This window comes from Mya arenaria, chromosome 12 (assembly GCF_026914265.1).
Source record: "Mya arenaria isolate MELC-2E11 chromosome 12, ASM2691426v1".
Lineage (NCBI taxonomy): Eukaryota > Metazoa > Mollusca > Bivalvia > Myida > Myidae > Mya > Mya arenaria.
This window is the reverse complement of record NC_069133.1, coordinates 63824863-63846262: the sequence shown is the minus strand read 5'-3', so window position 1 is coordinate 63846262 and position 21400 is coordinate 63824863. Positions and strand designations below refer to the sequence as shown.

The following is a 21400-nucleotide window of genomic DNA, read 5'->3' as shown; positions in this document are numbered from 1 at the left end:
CACATTAAAATGATATGATTCGGAAAACACGTCCGCCATGCATCATTCTGAGGAGACGAAAGATTTCTATCGGACTTGTTTGGCATGTTCATTCCCTGCTGAGCATCCCTTGTTTATTGCACTGGGTCACAGAAGGGGACAATTTCCTGTGTATTTGTTTATTGACACAGGGGCATTTAGAGCTGACACTTAGATAGTCTCATTGTCTCACTAATACATAATCAATTCTTGTATAATTTGTATATCCAATGTATTTATTAATTTGACCGATGGAATATAAATAATAAACAAATAAGAGTTATCGTGTTTTAATAGTTATATAACGGATATATTTTAATCCACTTTAAATACATGGTCACCATTGTAATATCCAAATTGTCAAGCATCATGGTTAAATCATATTAATGGGTTTTTATATACATGTATAGAATATAACATTACTCTTATTTTATTCTAAAGCATTGTAATAATAATAATAATAATAATAATAATAATAATAAGTTCATCTATGTTAGACCCCCCTACATCCATTCGAAATATTTTTATTGTCTTTTTCGCATTTAATAGTGATTTTATTTTTTTTAATTTCAATTTATATGTTTACTCGAACGAGTAAACGAGTATGCCACGCTACGCGCCTGATAACACAATGCCGTAAACATTCAATAAGCATTCAGCCAATATAAATTGATTGCTAGAAGTTCATCCATTTATTTTACATTTTTCTTTGATGGGTATTTTACCGTTGAGTATGTGTTCTTGCTCCTTTTTATTACATAAGGGACCATATACAAGTGTTTCTGGACGAACAAAAATCAAGGTCGTAACAAATCTCTTATTAACATATAAATGTTACACATCATCATCGTCGGTATGAATAAACACCGTTTCCGTACAGTACCGGACCGAGACGCAAAAACAGAACCTAGTGCAACATGTCTTTTAAGAACACAAAATTTATTCATAATCAGTTAAATATTTGTTTAAATGATTTTGTTATGTGTCTGTTTGACCTTATCTTGTTAATTGTGTGTCATATTCTCATATAATTTATGGCGGCCATCTTGAACGCCATCTTGTATCTTTTGGTCCTCAACATAGTAAGGTAATATAACATTAAGTTCAAACATGTCTTTTATCCTCCAACTCATTAAATGGATGTAAATGTTCAAACCCGTGGTCCCCAAACACAATCTTCAGTACTGGGCTTGTATTTTTACACTGCAATCACACTAAGGAAGCGACGCGAATGATAAAGTATTCGAATTCTATCCGAATGATTATGCAAATCATATCCTTAAAATAATGCTTGGCATTGTGATAAATTTTATGAACTTCTGATTCAGCTGATGGGACTTATGAGGGAAACTTGCTACAATTTTTTACAATGAAAGCGACTGTGTCCCTCCAGATTCCATGCCAACTGTTCACATAGAACGCGACTGTGTCCCTCCAGATTGCCATTTCAACTGTTCACATAGAACGCGACTGTGTCCCTCTGGATCCCCATGCCAAATGTTCACAATAAGAGCAAGTTTCCCTCATAAGTCCCATACCAGATGTTCACAGTAGAGAGCTACTTTTTTCCTGGATTTCCATTCAAAATGTTAAAAATAAAGAACGAGTATTCCTCCATATTCTCATGCCAACTTTTCAAACTAGAGAACGAGTGTCCTTACAGATTCAAATGCCAACTATTCACAATACAGAGCAACTGTGTCCCTCACGTGTCGTGCAAACTGGTCACAAAGGAGAGCAGGTGTGATCTTTCAGAGGGGCTATTCAAATGCTGGCAATGGAAAGCAAATGAGCTAATACAGAGAGGTTTGCCAACCTTTTACAATGGAAAGCAAATGTGACCCTTCAGAGAGGCGTGCACAATGCTCACAATGGTGAGCAAGTTATCCCTTTGATAGAGGTATGCCAAACTTCGCGAAGGAGAAAATTCTTCCTACAGAGCAGATGTATCATTTCAGGGAGGCGATAACACATTTTAAATTGAAGAGCAAGTATGCATCTCTAGGGAATGTCTGTGGAGACGTATTCAAAATATAAATAATATGTTTTTTCACCGTTTATAATTACCAGCAATACAACGGACGAAGAAGTTGCATGTAACAATGCATTACTCTTTTATAACCCTGTTCTGTCAGTTGTTTCCCCAGGCGAGTGGTCTAGGTTGCCGGACCAAGTTCACTTCGAACTTTCGCTAGAATTTATTTCCTACTGGAAAACATAAGTATGAGTTTTTGTGCATATGTGAGAGTCAGATTCGCAGAGGGGTTTCCATGCAGAACCAATGAAACTGCCTCATGAATTAATTATTCATGATTACGAGATTTACCTAGCCAAATCGGCCACGGTACACATCGAAGCAAAGCGTTATATAAGGCTATCCGACGATGAAACTAGGTACGCCGGATTCAACTTAAAAAGCAAACTTGAAAACTAGCAAATATAAGTGACTTAAATTTAATTGACTTTCTTTACAAAAAAAATCGTCAATATTGACACATGTTTTTAAGAATGCTGACATAATTGGTTTCCGGGTAGAACAGCTGAGCCGCTTAGCTCCCATAGCTCATTTAAACCTATATCAGTTTGCCAGATGGAAGAGCATGTTCCAAACTCCCTACTACTTCCAAACGTCAACTCTACAAACCGCATCTAATTATATATAATAAATATTAATGTGAAATCTGATTATATTTGAAAAGCAAAAAAAAAATACACTAGAAATAATAATTAATTTTAGACAATACATTAACTGATAGCGTTAACACGTTCTTAGAAGATGTAGGAATTTTATGCAGCCTATCACTTGTATTGCTATATTCTCCTAACCTATTTGATGTTAACGGTTATTAGCTTGTAGGGGTATAAAGCCCTTCGCTATTCAAAGAAAGGAATCAGCTGAATCAGAAGTTCATAAAATTTATCACAATGCCAAGCATTATTTTGAGGATATGATTTGCATAAACATTCGGATAGAATTCGAATACTTTATCATTCGCGTCGCTTCCTTAGTGTGATTGCAGTGTAAAATACAAGCCCAGTACTGAAGATTGTGTTTGGGGACCACGGGTTTGAACATTTACATCCATTTAATGAGTTGGAGGATAAAAGACATGTTTGAACTTAATGTTATATTACCTTACTATGTTGAGGACCAAAAGATACAAGATGGCGTTCAAGATGGCCGCCATAAATTATATGAGAATATGACACACAATTAATAAGATAAGGTCAAACAGACACATAACAAAATCATTTAAACAAATATTTAACTGACTATGAATAAATTTTGTGTTCTTAAAAGACATGTTGCACTAGGTTCTGTTTTTGCGCCTCGGTCCGGTACTGTACGGAAACGGTGTTTATTCATACCGACGATGACGATGTGTAACATTTATATGTTAATAAGAGATTTGTTACGACCTTGATTTTTGTTCGTCCAGAAACACTTGTATATGGTCCCTTATGTAATAAAAAGGAGCAAGAACACATACTCAACGGTAAAATACCCATCAAAGAAAAATGTAAAATAAATGGATGAACTTCTAACAATCAATTTATATTGGCTGAATGCTTATTGAATGTTTACGGCATTGTGTTATCAGGCGCGTAGCGTGGCATACTCGTTTACTCGTTCGAGTAAACTTTTAAATTGAAATTAAAAAAAATAAAATCACTTTTAAATGCGAAAAAGACAATAAAAATATTTTGAATGGATGTAGGGGGGTCTAACATAGATGAACTCCTACTTACTTTAAGTATTAAACGGATAAAATATACTAGTGTTCCAACTCTTATATTAAAATACGCCAATTATTTAGTTGCCCAGTAGAGCTAGCTAGCGCTGTGTCTATATTGTTTACGACCGGTAACCCAGCTCGAGTATCTATTATGTTTAACGGTGTTACTTCTCTTATCGTCTACATCGCCGTTTTCTTGTAGTCGTTTCGTCTGCAGTAAACATGACCTTCGATCCTCCGTATCCAGATGTTTGTGAAGAAAAAAAGAACGCAGACAATAACTTTAAATTAAAGATATTGACATCGAAGTGGGATATGGCGCACAAATATGCCTTTCCATCCAGGTAAACATACTAGAACATACAAACATTCATTGAATCGTTAAATTCAATGTTTTTGTAGATAATATTTTAAGATATATACAAAGTTGATTTTTTGCTTGAAAATAAATCTGTACTGTATACCAAGTTGCCTATGCAACAGTATACAAAACCTTTTTTTTTTAGGAAACCTTGCCAAATACTTTTCTATCGGGTCAAAATACTTTTCCACCTTCATGATCTACTTAACTATGAGATACTTAAATATACTTTAAATAAACTGTCCTAGTACAGTAGCGTAAGAGTCGGTGGCGTAGTGGTTAAGAAAGTGGAGCACTGCCCGAGCGACCCGGGTTCAAATCCCGATCACGCCTCTTTTTTAGCGGTTTCTTTATCATATTTTTTTTAATTAGTAAATCTATGATTTCTTTATCATATTTTTTTAATTAGTAAATCTATGATTCATCCAAATGACTAGCTAAGCTACACGAAAATAGAATAAACATTTCTCTCAAAGCAGTGATATTTTACTTAACCTATACAATACAAATAAATAAGTAATAATGCATATTATTTTGATATATTGAGCACATATATCCAAACACCTTGCAATTATTGCTATATATGAAAAATGAATGAAATTATATCCCTTATCATGAACCTTTAACAATTCTTTTTTCAATAAACTGCCGAAAATTCATTATACACTTGCTTATAGTTACATATGATTTATTCTTAGATATCAAGCAGGGTGCTTTCGAAAACTAAACCATAAGTGGTTGACAGAAAACAGTTGGCTTCGCTATTCCGTATCCAAAGATGGTATATATTGCGGGCCGTGCTACTTGTTTGGCAACTCCGAAGAAAAAGTCAAGGTCTTGGTATCGGCACCTCTCACAGACTGGAGCAACATCACCAAGAATATAGGTAACTTATGTACACTTATACTAAAACCATTGAGCATTTTGGGGCTTATGCACGTTAGTTTATTATTTTGTACGACAAATATTTTGGTTGCTATAGGAACAGTAACGCTGAAAATACCATAAAGTTGATTTTGCAATTACAAAGTAAACGAGCTTGGTTTATGAAATTGTGTCTGTGTATAGGGGGCATGATGGCAAGTATTCATCTAGCATGACAAAAGCGTCACAAAAATATTGGGGTTGCTATGGCAACACACATACTTTGAAAACGCAAACAAACTGGATAATGCAATACTTAAAAAATACCCTAGGTAGGTTAATTAAACTTAGTATATAAATAAAGGCAATAGCTTCTGTCAATGATTACAGGTTATGATTTATTTAATTTCCAAAAAACCCTTTCTGCCTATAAAATTGCATGAAGGAACTCGGCTTTTTACTCCGCCAAACCTGCAGGCGACTTATGTATTGCTGGCAATACTGCAATAGCTTGTTTAAAATGAAATACATTCTATTTCGATTTTTTAAACTATTAAGATATATCGATGATTTCATCTGCATAAATGAGGTAACATGTTTTAATATTGTTTTCATGCAGCGGGTCACAAGAAGAGTTCCTCCCATGCCAGTGCCACAGAAGCAGCTGATAACTTTGTCGCTATCATGGAAGGGCAGAAAAAGGACATTATGAGTACGTTATCAAGCTCACACATTATGCTAGTTGAGAAAAACCGACAGGTGTTGGTAAGCATCGTCGATGCTATTGTTTTATGTGGACAACAAAACATAGCCTTGCGTGAACACTCCGAAGGAGAAGGCAACTTTGAGGCATTGCTTCGCTTCCAAGCTAAACACAACCCCTTGCTGAGAGAACACTTAAAGAAAGGAGATTCTTCCACTAAATACACGTCTCCAGAAATTCAAAACGAATTCATTTCTATATGTGGAGAACTTCTCGTCGAAGATATCGTGTCAGCATGCAACAAGGCCCCTTGTTTCGGGTTTATCGCTGACGAGGCTACGGATGCGGCGACGATGGAACAGATGGTGTTGTGTGTGAGGTAAATTGTGAAGTGTTTACGGCTTAAACGATAATTGCGTAATCAAATATATTTCTACGACGGCCTACAGAAATACTACCATATCTTTTTACGTGGTCATTATCATACATCGTACATTACCTTTATTGTGTTTTAATGTTTTAAAGCTGCACTCTCACAGATTGAACGTTTTGATAACTTTGTTTTATTTTTTGTCTTATAACAAGCCATTCTTTACGAAAATGCATGGAAACCAGTTGTATTAGACTGCTGACAAAAATTAGATCGCAGATTTTCATATCTTAGTTCAAAAATTGATGTTTTATGCATTTTTCTTAAACCGTTAGTAACCATAATACATTAATTTTCGAACGGCAATATGAAAAATTACGATCTGATCTTTTGTCAGCAATCTTTTGCAGTTATTTACGCAAAAAATTGTTCTTTCCAAGACAATATATAAATAAGTTGTAAAAACGGTATATCTGTGAGAGTGCAGCTTTAAAGGTCTGGTTTTCTCAGTTTGAAATTAATTTTTCTCAACACATCATTGTTCAGATTCTATGATGACGCTTAAAGTGTCCTGAGAGAAGAATTCTTGGGATTTGCCGAATGTGAAGCCACAGACGGTGCCACGCTGACCGCAGCCTTTTTGGGCAATCTGCGCGCCTTGAACATTCAACTCGACAAGATGAGAGGTCAGGGCTATGACGGCGCTGCTAACATGAGCGGACGGTAATTTCACATTTAAAACAAATCGTTAAAGGTATCATTAACCAACACTGTGCCAATTTGGTGTAACGACTGATAAAATTTATAAAGGTGTAATATTAACAACAAACCTGCAATATAAACACCATAGACACGGATGCGAGTTATGGCTGTATATATATACTTATATATGTATACACATGTTTAAAGTTTGTTATTCAACAGCCATTGTATTCAAAACGTTCCCGTTAGTATATAAACGTTCCCTTAATTTGGATGTTTGGATTTGAATCTCGATACGCGAAAGACTTAGAGACACCCCGAACTGTTCGGTGATTTTCGAAAAAGCTAATTATAGCTAGAATTAGTAATAGTATCGATAGCTTTTGGTAAGTTTACGAAAATATCTTGGGCAAAATGTTGTTTATGTGTAATTTAGGGCTTTAAAATGCACTGACACACATAGACAATATATGATTTGTTTATTGCTAATCCTACTCTATTTCATCTTTGATATACAGGTTCAGAGGCGTTCAAGCAAGGATAAGAGAACAGTATCCAGGAGCTGTATATACACACTGTAAGGCACACTGCTTGAATCTTGCCATTGTCCACGCATCAACTGTGGTCTACGCAAGGAATATGATGGATCTTGTGCAAACCATCGCATTTGCGTTTAACTATTCTGCTAAGCGAATGCTATGCTTTAAAGAGCAGCTGGCAGGAGATCATGCTAGCTAGCAAGAGATGGAGAAAAGAACCAAACTACAGTCTCTCTGTGCGACGCGTTGGGCTGCCATGGCTGACGCTCTATTCACGTTTGTGTCCGCATTTACAGCCGTTGAATCAGCACTGAATGTGCTCGCAACTGAACATGGAGATACAAAAGCTGCATCATACAGAAGCGGGATCTTAAGCTTCGACTTTATCGTCACTCTTGTAGCTGTCGAGTACATTCTCAGTGGCGTCGTTCCTCTGTCCAAGATGTTGCAGAAAGAAAATTGCGATCTTGTTCAAGCATCGTTAGAGGCGAGGGTTTTAACAGCCCAACTCGATACTGATAGGAACGATGATAGTACTTGGGACAGTTTGTTTACTAAAGCGGTGGTTTTGGCGCAGCAAGTTGGAGTGGAGCCTTCGATTCCTCGTAACGCTAAAAGGCAGGAAAACAGGCCTAATGCTCCAGCAGCAACACCATCAGACTTCTGGAGACGAAACATGTATAAAAAATTCGTAGATCATCTCATTACAGAATTGAGGGATCGCCTTCTTGTTCCACATGGGCGTTTTAGGGCGCAGTACCTCATTCCAAACCAGGTTGGTGAGCTGGAAAATGAGACGGTGCAGCAAATCTTTACCGAATTTGAGGCTGATATCAACGGCGACATTGATCAATTCTGCAACGAAGTTCGACGTTGGAAAACGAGATGGAGAGCAGTGACGCCGAAAGATGTCCCCAACTCACTTGAAACAGCTATAAAAAGAGCCCCTTTGGAATTGTATCCAAACATAAGAATGTGCCTATCAATTTTACTGGCTATGCCAGTTTCTACGGCAACAGCAGAAAGGTCGTTTTCGACGATGAAGCGCGTTAAAACGTATCTGAGAAACACCATGACAACAGAACGACTCTCTGGCTTAGGTTTGATAAATATTTACAGAGATAGGGAGATCAGTTCCGAGAGAGTGGTCGACATCTTTGCTAGGCGCAATAACAGAAGACTAGCTCTTATATTTCGTGTTTAAACAATGACAAAGAACAACAATATATCAATTCTTAACCTGAAATCATTATATAACGTCTGTAGTCATTTATAATTATCAAACTATGACGACTGATAGTTATACATTTGAAGTAGATCATGACTTTGAACCGCGATAATTATATTAGATCGTAAGAAAACGTGTTTTATTAAATGTCTGGCAAGTCATATATATGATCTCCTTCATTTTATTTTGAAAAACTAGACAAAAAACAGCTTCAAAAACAATACAGTTGATATCATTTTAAGCCCATAAACCCCTGATTTTGCGTTCTTCTAAAAAAAAAATTCCGGGGGACGACCCCCCACAAACAAATACCATATTTCAAGTAAACTCAATTCTGCCCACGCTACGCCCCTGGTTATACATATTATTTCTTGCATTCACTGGATTATATTTCAACGTCAAGGTACACACACACACACACTTCCATTAAGGATGTTTTTAACTCAATTTTCCCATAAAACACTGTTCCTGGACTCATACCACAACCAATGTTCACAATGATGCATGTGTTATAACTGATTATTGAAAGAAATGTCGAGAGAATATAGCAGTAAAATTAACGAGACTTAAGCAAATATAAGAGGGTTATACATGTATATATATAAAATAGAAAAACGTAACGTAACACCCACATAATTTGTTTATGATCTTAACACTATAGTACATTGGAGAGTAGAAATCCCTGTAGTCCCACATTTAACGAAAACTCCATCTAGGGGCACAGCTTTAAGCCAAAACATAACACCGAACTTGTTTGTATGAATACATTTTGAGAAAAACTTGTTCGTAGATATCCATATTCAGTATATTATGACTGGATATTTACGTGTTGATTCAAATTTAGAATGAAATGAATTAACTACATACTATTGACTTTTCTAGATTATTACATACATAGATTCCAGTTGTTTTTTAATATTTTAGTGTTCAATATTATATCTTGTTCAATGCGACGGCAGTATTTCTCAAGTTGTCTTGTACATTTAGTTCAGTAGATTAACAGTCAGTAGTTTTTGAATATAAATGGTTGAAGCGGTAGACTTAAAAAGTGGTTAAATAACTAAAAATAATGATTACGCTTTGCATCACACTGTAAGTAAATTTCAACAATCTGGCTGCAAACACTTAAATGAAAACATCAGAATTTATGGAATTTAACCTTTTAGTGATCTACATTTTATTGTGTAAACTACCTTATAAATGGACAAGTCACTGTTAATATTTATCGCTTTACCTGATTTAAATCAATAACGGCTGTCTGCTGATTTACTTAAATAATTGTATTGGAAAAACCGACATACACTGTCCTCTCATTGGATAAGAAAAACCGAAAGTTTGCAGTTTATTTTGAGAGTAATGATCTTCCGTTTAACATCTTTAACACATTTAACAGAAAGCTTGATAATAAACAGAGAAATGTTAAGATAAATAAAAACATTAATAACCAGTTTTATCTTTAAAATACCAATATTAATAACAGTTAGATAAAGGACAGAGAAATGAATACGTTTAATTTCAAAATGAGACGTACGTAATATGTGTGTTATAAGAAATAAATGCATCGTGTAATACGAGACGTAGAGAATAACGCCCTGATTTTAAGATTTCATACAACTGATTCATGTGAATATCATTTAACATGCAGTACGAATGTGCCAAATACAGCCAGCATAAACCGATACTCGATACGTATTTATGAAGATTATCTAACCCGTAACACACTTGTTAGGATTCGTCTACTTCCTGATATGAAACGGTTACAGATCTTAAACTTAAATGGATTAAATTCTCAGTTATAATGTCTTAGACGTGAAAAAAATATGTAAGTTCTAATATTTTGTTTTATTTTTTGAGCCATTGTTTACAAAACGAGTATATTTTTGCAGATTTAAATTCATATTTTAAGACTATAAACATAGACTAGTAAAACGAAACTAGTTGATATTTATGTGATCACAGGTAACTTAGTGTAAAATACTAAAATGCATAAATGACCTTTGGCTCAATCTTTTACATCTTTTAATTACTGCCTACGCAAACGAATGTTTAAGAGTGTTCTTGTCACGCGTTTAACACTTACGGTTGATTTTAAATAATTTAAATAAACAACAACAATTAAATTCACATTTTTTTTTGTCATACGAAAATACAGTTTCGTGTTATTTCAAAATTATTTCAATTGAAAATCCAATGAAAATTTGGGTGGTAAATGTTATGTTTTGGGTACGTAACATACATTGTGGATTTCAAAATAAGTTTGATCAGGTTCTCGTTCTTTATATCAAAATAACCCAATGAATTTAATGATAAAAACAAAACACAGAGTAGCTTTATGGTTAATAATATATTTTAATAACCGAAATACTCTTGATTTATATTGAATTGTTTTTAAATGCTTTTAGTTTTAGATCGTAAAATATATCGGTCCGATATCGGACCTATGTCCTTACAGTTGGTGAAAATCTTTATTCTTTAACATATAATTAATCCCTTGAGTTTAATTCACTAGAGTTTACCGTAAGTTGTTTAAAACTTCCATTTTAGATATCTCGAAATGATCAAATAAAGTAAATTATGAAAACAAATGATAAAAGTGTACGTTAGTTGTTTTTATAAACGATTTTATGTATTATTCAATAACTATGATGAAATAAATTAAGTTAAAGCTACATAGTAGGTAGATATAATGTAAACATGGGCACAGTGGGTAAACTTAAATATGTTTATAACATTGTACACTTGCAAAAATAGGTGAATGATCGAGAAAAAAGTTAGGGTCAGTATTCGATATTGTTCTTATCCGTATCCTTACACATGCCACAGTGATTCAGCCTATTGGTCAGCTAAATAAAAATGCTAAACAAAACACTTAGTTTCTAATCTTAAATTTAAGCTCTATCTAATTTGCTCATTAAATACGGCCCATGAAGGACCCACTCATTTATCCAATATGGCGACCAATCCTAAAGATGACCACCACCACCATAATTCCATCACTATATAGTCGCGGTACTTCCTGTGACCTGAATAAATTGCTTGTTTCGATACATTTAAGGATGATTAATATGTTAAAAGTGAACTTTTAAAATATTTATACATATACTTCTCAAAACAAGATCTTGAGTTGCCCTTGCAATCATAATATCCTTGATAATGATTACTTTATTGATTTTAACCGGAAAGAACCCTAAATTTAAAAATTTGATGCTTATCATGACGAAATGTTTGAACATTTACATCCATTTAATGAGTTTGAGGATAAAAGACATGTTTGAACTTAATGTTATATTACCTTACTATGTTGAGGACCAAAAGATACAAGATGGCGTTCAAGATGGCCGCGATAAATTATATGAGAATATGACACACAATTAATAAGATAAGACTATTTATTTAAAAGTTTATTGCTCTTGTTCCCAGTGTACCTTAAGTTTACATTATGTTACTATCCCAAGGCCATTTCACGGTCAATGAAAGAAATTCCTGTATAATGTTCTAGTTTTTGATGCTTATGCAATTTGTGTGTAACTACATGGGCATGACATTAATATAAATTAGATAGTTTTCATTAGCATCAGCTTACTTTTTATGGAACCGTTAACATAATTTAGTAAACTACTAGTGTTATGGGTAGGGTAAGGACCTTCTCACAAATTATTCAATAAGTCCACAAATCCACTCATGCCCAACACGTGGCATGGACGACTTGTCTTAATTATTGAGTGTAACATTGGATTTGTTGGCTTTGAATTGGTTTTATGGTTGTCAAAAAGTTTTTTGGCACTGGGCATGCCTATTGTGAACAGCGCGTGGTTTGTTTTGCTCTGAACGGTCTAACTTGTTGCCGACATGTTGTCTAATTGGCACAGAACATGCTTAATGACAGCTGCACATGAGCTGAATAGGCTTTGCGTCTGCCCAGTGCCATTAAACCGGGTTTATGTTTAAACATTTTGCTACTGAGCTTGTTTCTGTAGCTTTTTGCATAAATTTTGAAAAGGGCTTAATGGTTGCCAACGTGTTGACAACTTTGCACTGAGTTTTTTGGCACTGCATTGGGCCAATTAATGTGATATTTAAAGCTTAATTAGAGCTGAATACATGTTTCGTTGGCTCTGAAAAATCGTTATGGTAAACTTAGTTTATTCGACACATAATGTACTTAAGTAGAGCCGTGCATGGGTTTTTGCTCTGAATGGTCTTCATTGATTTTGCAAAGACATGCTTTTTTACTTAATAAGATCTTCATATTTCTCTGTTGTGCTCTGAATGGGCTTTATGTTTGTCACACTGTATTATTTGGCACGAAGTATGCTTTATAAAAGTTTCGCAGGTGATTGTTCGGCTCTCAATCGGGTTTATGTTTGTCACACTGTATTATTTGGCACGAAGTATGCTTTATAAAAGTTTCACAGGTGATTGTTCGGCTCTCAATCGGGTTTATATTTGTCACACTGTATTATTTGGCACGAAGTATGCTTTATAAAAGTTTCGCAGGTGATTGTTCGGCTCTCAATCGGGTTTATGTTTGTCACCCTGTATTATTTGGCACGAAGTATGCTTTATAAAAGTTTCGCAGGTGATTGTTCGGCTCTCAATCGGGTTTATGTTTGCCAAACTGTATTATTTGGCAGGGAGTATGCTTTATTTAAGTTTTGCATGTGATCGTTCGGCGTTGAACGGAGTTTGTTGTTGTCAAAATGTGGAGCCTTTAGAACTCAGTAGGCTTTATAAGAAATGCACATGACATTTAAGCTCTGAATGGGCTTGTGGTATTCAAACTGGGTTTTTTACTCAATTAGAGTTATACTTAGATTCGTTTGGGTCTTTAAATGAATGGTTACCAGAATGTGTTCAATTTTGAAATCAGTATGCTTAATAAGAGCAGCCCATGGTTTTGTTTTGCTACAAATTGGGATCATGGTTGATGAATGAAGCCTTTTGCAATGCAAAGGCTTTATTAGAAATTCCCAGTTTGTTTTGAATCTGTTTGTTTGGTTCTAAATTGTAGTCAAATTAAAAAGATAGAGCTTTTGATTGACTTTGTATAGACCTTATGGGAGTTAAATATATATATATATATATATATATGAAAATGCTTTACTGTAACCATTAAAGGTCAAACGCTCGAAGGGTTCGTGTAGATGCTTTTTGTGGTTAAGAATGCTGATTATTACGATGCTTTGGTGCTTGCATGACACATGATGGACTTATACTGTAGATTTGGTACCGAGATATAAGTACCTCCTGTGATATGTTTGACAGTAAATAAACTTTTTGCAGCAAAATTCGAATTAACTGGGCATCGAATTGACTATATAGGATTTACTTATACGTCATGGTTTCAAATTCAGCAAAACTAGTGTTTATTTGCACATGGTATAGCTTAATTGCCTCTTTATTGTAATTTTAGTACAATATGGACTGTAAAAAGGTTTTTAGAACAAACAGCGGACTTGAGAACAGTCAGTCTATGGTGGCTGTATGGTGGCTGTATGGCAGATTTGTATAGATAGTAGCCAAAATGTGGTTGAATAAGCTCTGGCTGGACTTTTGTAAACCCCGGCTGGTGTTTGTTTGATAATTATTTGGCTTCACTGTACCCACAATAGGTATACGGAGGGCTGCTGGGGACCTATTGTATATACAAAAGACTATTTTTATTTCCCCCCCCCCTCTTATGAGGTTTTAGGCACTCAGTGGACTTATAACAACATGATTTCTAAATACTTATTTGACCTGCCAAAGATTTTGTTTTTGGGTTGTTTGGTACTAGAATGACAGCACATAAGGTTCGACACCTTTGGATAAACATATAATTATTGCTTCCGCCTGGATAGGATGAAAGGAAACTCACACAGATATGTTACATGAAGCTTATTAAGCACTGTATGAGCTGAAGTATGGACGGTATATAGATAGCTTGACTTTTAATATTGGAAAAGGTATGAAATATAATTAAACATGTTTGACTGATTTCATTAATGTAATGATTTTTTCAAATACAATGAAGAAAAATGACATTGGTTATACTTCGTTTTTTGACATTCAAATTATTTTGGACTTTTTGAGTATAGTAAAACACCTACATCGTATATCCATACAATTTGCACCTTGACAATGATTAAGCTAATATTACTAACATCAAATCAATATTTCATATCTGCATTTAATTCAACTCTTACACATGTTAAAAATAATTAAGCTTTACGTATTTAAGTGTTTTTCACTCTAAAAAATAGAGAACGTTTCCCTGTACTTTTATTGTATTATAAAGTTGACAACTTCTAAAAGTATCAGCTGAAATAGGAGAGCGATAGCTTATATAATTAAATGTATTTGAAGGTTTAGCAATCCATTTTACTAGCATATAACTCATCAAGAAAGACCAAACAGTTAAACTTGAAAACAAAAAACATAACAAATTGACGTGATATTTGCGTGTTATAAAAAAACTGAAAACATTACCCTAAATATTATTTTAATTGAAGGAAAATACTTTTTTGAAATCACCAATTCTGAATTTTTTTTATATAAATAAACTAAAAAGGATGAAAAAGATGTTTGAATTATTGTTGGGTTTCTTTCATACTCTGATCTCTATTACCTGAAGTAAATATTCATCCTTATCTATGTCAACAAATTTGCCATTTTTAAACATAACATATTTACTGAATTGAAACGTTATGGCAGCCAATTTTGGAATTATCGATCGACACCACGCGATGGAAATATATACCATAACTTCCATACACCATACTTGGCCGAACATGTTGATATATAAGACTGCTTTTGAACACCTACTCCTTCAATCAGCCACTTTTGACCTGATTGACATTCCATTATTATGTGTAGTTATTTCAATGATAACAATCATGAGATGAAAGAAGCTTTATTTGCTATTGGCATAGTTTCACATTAATTTTCTACAACAGAGACTTCAAAAGAATATTGACACCGTATATGAAGTACATGTTAACAAAGCAAATCTGTTAACATTTATGAACTTCAACAAAAAAGCTTATTCTATCAAACATATCTGATTTGTACAGGGCTTCTTTGTAAGATTTTTACAAAAAAAGGTAAATTCAAAATAAATAATGTATTTACTTGATCATATAACAATTTATTTATTTATAAAAGTTCTTCTTTATAATAATAAGAGTGATGGTGGCAATCCTTCATTTTGGCCGCCATCTTGGACGAAATTAAGGTGGGTCCTGAGCTTTTTTAATCTCAACATGCATATGAGTCGCCTGACAAAATTTAATTATTTTAACCCAAAATGTACAATATGGTAACATATGTCACGATTTCACTGGACTAACAGTGGAGAGAAATTTGTTCAAGTATTTCATCTTGTTAAATAGAGAGAACGTTGTTTTAAAAATAACTTGTATGTGAAGACAGAAGATATCTAAAAGAATGTCGAACCGATTGATGTTCTGGTAATGACTGCGAAGTCGCCTCAAAACCCACCAAAAATCCACGTCAAACCTACCTCGGATTCCGACGTCGAGGCGACATCGCCACGACGTCGAGGCGATTTAAAATGTTTGCATGGTTTAAAGAATTTATTTGGAGTTCATAATTTAATTCTTACATCATGTTGGCCAGTGTGTATAAGATATACTACTTCAATATTTTATTACCTGTTTAAAGTAAAATGGCGAGTATATCTTATAGCAGGTACCAAACATCTAACGCCACAAAAGATAAAAATAGAGGCTCAGTTGGATTTCAGACAACATTAATTTCATAACGGATGGCAAGCACCTGCATTAATAATCCAATCATCGTCAATAAACAACAATCATCGACACGATTTATGAACGCGCGAAGATGATTGCGGTAATTTTGTTTGTATATTTTGTCTTGATGGGTCCCATTACATACATGAGCAAGTTAGTGAACCACTGCATTGTCATTGTTTAATTAACAAAGACAAGAAGGCAATACTCAAAAAGCTAGATTACTAACTCGGTAGATATCTAACACCCATTATATTTTGATATTCGTGTATTATAGGGCTTCACAGAGTGCTAAAATCCAGTGGCTGAACAGACAACTAGACGCGGCTAAAATAGAAATAGAAAGCAACTGTGTATTCGATGACCATTGCCAGCACAGCACCATTAAACATAAAGGCATTTTTGACGCTGATGACCCGTATGATAAACCTGAGGACTACGATCGGAATCCTATTTATTCGAGAGATTTTCGGGATGGGGAAGGCAACGTGAATGTGATGATATATGGACCAGTGGAAAGGGAAGACGAACAGATAAGAAAAGACGACAAAGACGTTCATATTCACATGAGGACCAATTTCTTTCAACTTATACATTTTGAAGACGAAGACGATTATCTGCATTGTTTTCCAAATGGCTGTAAGAAATAGGATCATCATCTTACTGAAATTGATTTAGAATACATTTGGTTTCAATAACTGGCAAAGAGTATGATAACTCTCAAAGCATCATAAAGCTTAGCCTGTATCATGAGTCTTCAACTAATACACAACATTCAGAATAAGCAGTTAACGGTATGGCATGATCCATTCTTTTAGTATATTTATTTTCGGACTGAACGGGTTAACGTTCTTACACATTGTAACAAATGGTTGTTCTTTTTGGTTTGAACTGATATCAGATAACTCGATTAGCATTTGTTTCAAATAATCCATTTAAAATATATATTTCAGTTGATGTTGAAATGAAGTCCTACGGACCCTATACGGTATACTCTTTGGCCAAAGACGTCAAATTCCATTCTCAGAAAGAGTCAGATCCAGAATATATTCGAAGAGCTAGAATCCACGAATCACTTATGCGTGATCGCCGTCCGACGATATTACCTGAGCAAGTTGCGACTGCGCCTCCACCCTGTTCCCGCGGCCCAGCCCAGTGTCCTAGTGCTGAAACGAGTAACGCACCGTACTTGGATCTTGAGGCATACAACCGACCAAATGATAATAAAAGGTTAACTATCAAGTCCAAAAACAATACACGTGAAAATATGAAAGCAATTTTGAAAAATACAGATGTTCAACGTTTTATACGAGAAAGTCGAGGAAATGCTGTCGATATTTTTGCTTGTCATTGGGAGTATAGATGTCACCATAACGTTGATTTATACCGATTTAGCTGGTTCCACGGTGATGTTAGTAAGGATGAAGCCAAGGCGAGACTCAGAGGAAAACCGGTATGCTATTTTCTGACGCATAACATTGATGTTTTTGCAAAAGTCCCCGGCCAATAAGTTATAGAAGATATGTTTCTTTGGTGGATATTGCCTATGCTATGGGATATTTGTACGTTTTCTAAATAGTTTTGAGGACTAACGTATTACAGTATATATTATGCTTACGTAGTTTTGGCACACTTAAGTTTAAATAATGCTACCGCAATTCACCACCATTGCATACTGCCACACTATAGTATATATGATGCTGCCACAGTTCATCGTCATCTATTGACTTAATTATGTATTTTCAATCCTATCACATTTTTCCACCGTCTTTTGACATATGCAAAATATATCTCCAAGCTGCAACATTTCGCAATCGCTTACTGACACACTAAAGTATATATAATGCTTTCACAAGACATCGTCGTTTTCTGATACACTTAAGTATATCTAATGCTGCCACAGTTAACCATGGCTTTCTGACACACTAAAGTATATGCAATACTGACACATTTCCCGATCGCCTACATGCACATTATTTTTATTTAATGCTGCAAGATTTCAACAACGCGTACTGGCACACTTTAGTAGTTATAATTCTGTCACAGTTAAAAATCGCTTACTGACACATGATTATATATATATATATATATATATATATATATATATATATATATATATATATATATATATATATATATATATATATATATATATATATATATATATATATATATATATATATATATATATATACACACACATACATCGATCATTTTATAATTTAAGTTGCTTCCCCTGTTTGAGCCCTTGGTTTCGGTTATGGAATTTCCGCATGGTGTCGCGTGTTTATAGACTTTTTTCTTTCTGTTGAAATCTTTTGTTTCAATTCATCTTTTTGAACATGGATTTTCAGAAATATTAATATCGACAGCTTCCTATCATGTAATTTCAATAATTCCGAAAGTAAGTGAATTTTAATTCCTTTTCTTAAAATAGAACCGCGCAATGATGAATCCATTTCAATCCGCCATATTGCTCACCTGGATGTTTGAATATTGACGAGAGAGTAAATAATCAATTACTTCTGTAGAGGCTTTACTGTTTATATTTATATTAATACAGAAAGATAATGATACATGTTTAAGAGTTCATACTACTAATTAATTTTCTGTTGTTTTACAAGGCTGTTTTAATGAAAATTTAGAGTACATGTAATTCAACCCCATTCGCCATCATTTGGCATTGAACGTGCCGATTTGTAATTTTTTGTATGAGAAGATAATGTTAATTGTTCTCTTTAATAAAAAATCTTTTTTGAGATCAATATTAGTCTTTTCTGTGTTAATCTAATCTTTGGTCAGATTCTGAAAGACCCGTGTGCAATTTTGTTGTGTATGTTATTAAACTAGTTTGTTATTTACCATTATAATTGTTCATTGTTTAAGTAAGTGTATTTAACATCATCCTCTTCACAAGTATGATTTCATGAAACTTACGTCGATCCAATGCCAATTGTTTGCTGGGCTGCCGCCTACTGACACACACCAGACTAAGTGTATATATAATGCGGCCACAGTGAACCACCGCCTGCTTGCACACTATATAAAGTTGTTTAATGCTGCCACATTAAACCATCGCCTACTGACACGCCATAAAAATCTAATGAAGTCAATGTTAACCATCGCCTACTGACACACGCTAGTACACATCATGCTGCAACAGTCCACTATCGCCTACTGACACATGCTAGTTTATAGAATACTAACTCATGGTTCCATTTCCTAGTAGCACTCTTATCATATATACTACCAAAATCTTAACAACCAGGCATTCTCATGATAATCTCATTTACTGTTTGCATTATATTTTAAAGGAAATCTGAAAAATGTTCAATCCAAAACGATTAAGTGTTCAAACGAGCAGGTATGACAGATGATGAGAATCAGTTTGATGTTGTTTTCAGGCTGGTACATTTCTGATAAGGAAAGCTTCCTCAAGTCCACCTAACACAGACGCAACTTATAAAACAGCATACGCTAGTGGTGCCAATCCAGTTCTGCCTGCTAATGCTACACAAGAATATACGATGGACTTTATAGATGACAACGGAAGACACCAAAAGCTAAGGATTATCAAACACAATGAAAAGTATCAGTTCATTGAATCTAAGGAAAAGGTGAGAGCTAACGAAATAAAAATCAGCTGTATTGGTAATTTTAAACCATTATTTTTTAATTAAAAATTCTTATGTTCTGAATGATGTTAACCTGTAATAATTGAATAAACTATAACCGCTTATGCATTTAAATCCCAGGAAGATAGCAGAATATATCACCAAGGGTTACTTATTAAGAAGATGTTTGTTATGTTCTCAAATAACATAAATGTCTGTTGTCATTGCATAGATTACCATATGTATTTAATGTATATATTGACTGCCTATATTATTCATAGTAACAATACTTTACCTTGATATAAAAAATATAATTTACTTTTGTAAGGTGATTTATAGATCCACTGGGCCGGAAGTGTGATATTTTTGTCAAGAATAATTATATTTATTGCTCATTACTTATGTCACTATAATAAATACATTTCTTTTCTTATCTCTTATAATCAACAACAAATGCCTGATAATTGACGACGTCGAATTTGATCGGGATTCATTTTCTACTTTCTTTTCTTTTTTCAGAATTTTTCAGAAATTTGGCAGCTGGTTATGGTTGTCATGGTTATTGGGATTGAAATCAAGGATAAAAAGAGCTCTTCTGGCTGGAAAAGACTGGATGTGAAACCATTACGGAATAAACTGTTACCACCCTAATGCATTGTGTGATTGTATGATATTGCACGTCATCAGTAGTGTATGATTCATAAGGTAAATATAGTGTTTCGGCGGGTGCAAAAAAAATGTATTTCTAAATATGACTTGCAGGATGACATTTTAAATGTTTTTAAATTAACGTGTAGACGAGATTTACTTGCTATTTACACGCTTATGTGCTAGAGGGAGCAACAGACGTAATATAACAGAGATTTTAGGAAGCGTGTATGTGTATACGTGACAAATTGTGTAAAAATTATATATGATACATTAGTAAAGATCAAAAAGATTTTGATTGATATGCACCATCATTTCATTTAATTGTTTGTACAAAACACACATTTGCGCGTAACTGTTAGACATTTCTAATACTATACTTCATTTTTGTTGTGTTTACTATACTTAGATATGTATGATTTTGCTGAATGTGTACTCGGTGTTTTCAAATGCTATATAATAATGATTATAATCTCCTATAAACAGTTGCTGTTTTCATCCTCATTTTCAGAGCAAGGTCACTACATTCAGTCTTAAAGGGACTGTACACCAGATTGGCACCAAAAAATATTTTCTGTAACGAATCTCAGGACAATTATTTAATAGAATGTGTTACGCTTTGATATCATAATTGTAAAAGTACCAAAATGTAAAAAAAAAATGTATCGGAGACCGGGTTCGAACCCGTGTCGCCAAAATTGCAGTCCAGTGTTGTATCCATTATGCTACGAAGGCTTATATGCTATACGAGTGGTATATTTAAGCTTTATACCTAACTTAGTAATATCACGTGATAAGATAGACTAGCTAATCACGCATAAGGAATGAATTCTACTAGGTAGACATACCCAGTAATATTTTAATG

General features: G+C 34.3%; 2 protein-coding genes across 2 annotated transcripts; both read left to right on the top strand.

Annotated features, from left to right (window-relative positions):
- Window positions 1-7499: 7499 nt before the first annotated feature.
- Window positions 7500-8498, top strand: LOC128210877 (52 kDa repressor of the inhibitor of the protein kinase-like). Its single transcript, XM_052915231.1, has one exon. The coding sequence runs from the start codon at window positions 7500-7502 to the stop codon at window positions 8496-8498; it is 999 nt and encodes a 332-aa protein (XP_052771191.1).
- A 1696-nt stretch (window positions 8499-10194) lies between these two features.
- LOC128211572 (uncharacterized) lies at window positions 10195-21020 on the top strand. The gene is made up of 5 exons (XM_052916527.1): window positions 10195-10344; window positions 16551-16912; window positions 17227-17726; window positions 19678-19890; window positions 20407-21020. Coding segments are annotated over exons 1-5 (1209 nt in total). The 5' UTR covers window positions 10195-10342; the 3' UTR covers window positions 20539-21020.
- The last annotated feature ends 380 nt before the right edge of the window (window positions 21021-21400 follow it).

Bases quoted from the DNA above. Each gene is read 5' to 3' on its own strand.
- LOC128211572 (XM_052916527.1), top strand. The intron at 16,913-17,226 runs GTAAGAAATAGG...TATATATTTCAG, and splicing joins GCATTGTTTTCCAAATGGCT to TTGATGTTGAAATGAAGTCC. The intron at 19,891-20,406 runs GTGAGAGCTAAC...TTCTTTTTTCAG, and splicing joins TCATTGAATCTAAGGAAAAG to AATTTTTCAGAAATTTGGCA.
- LOC128210877 (XM_052915231.1), top strand. From the start codon at position 7,500: ATGGAGAAAAGAACCAAACTACAGTCTCTCTGTGCGACGCGTTGGGCT.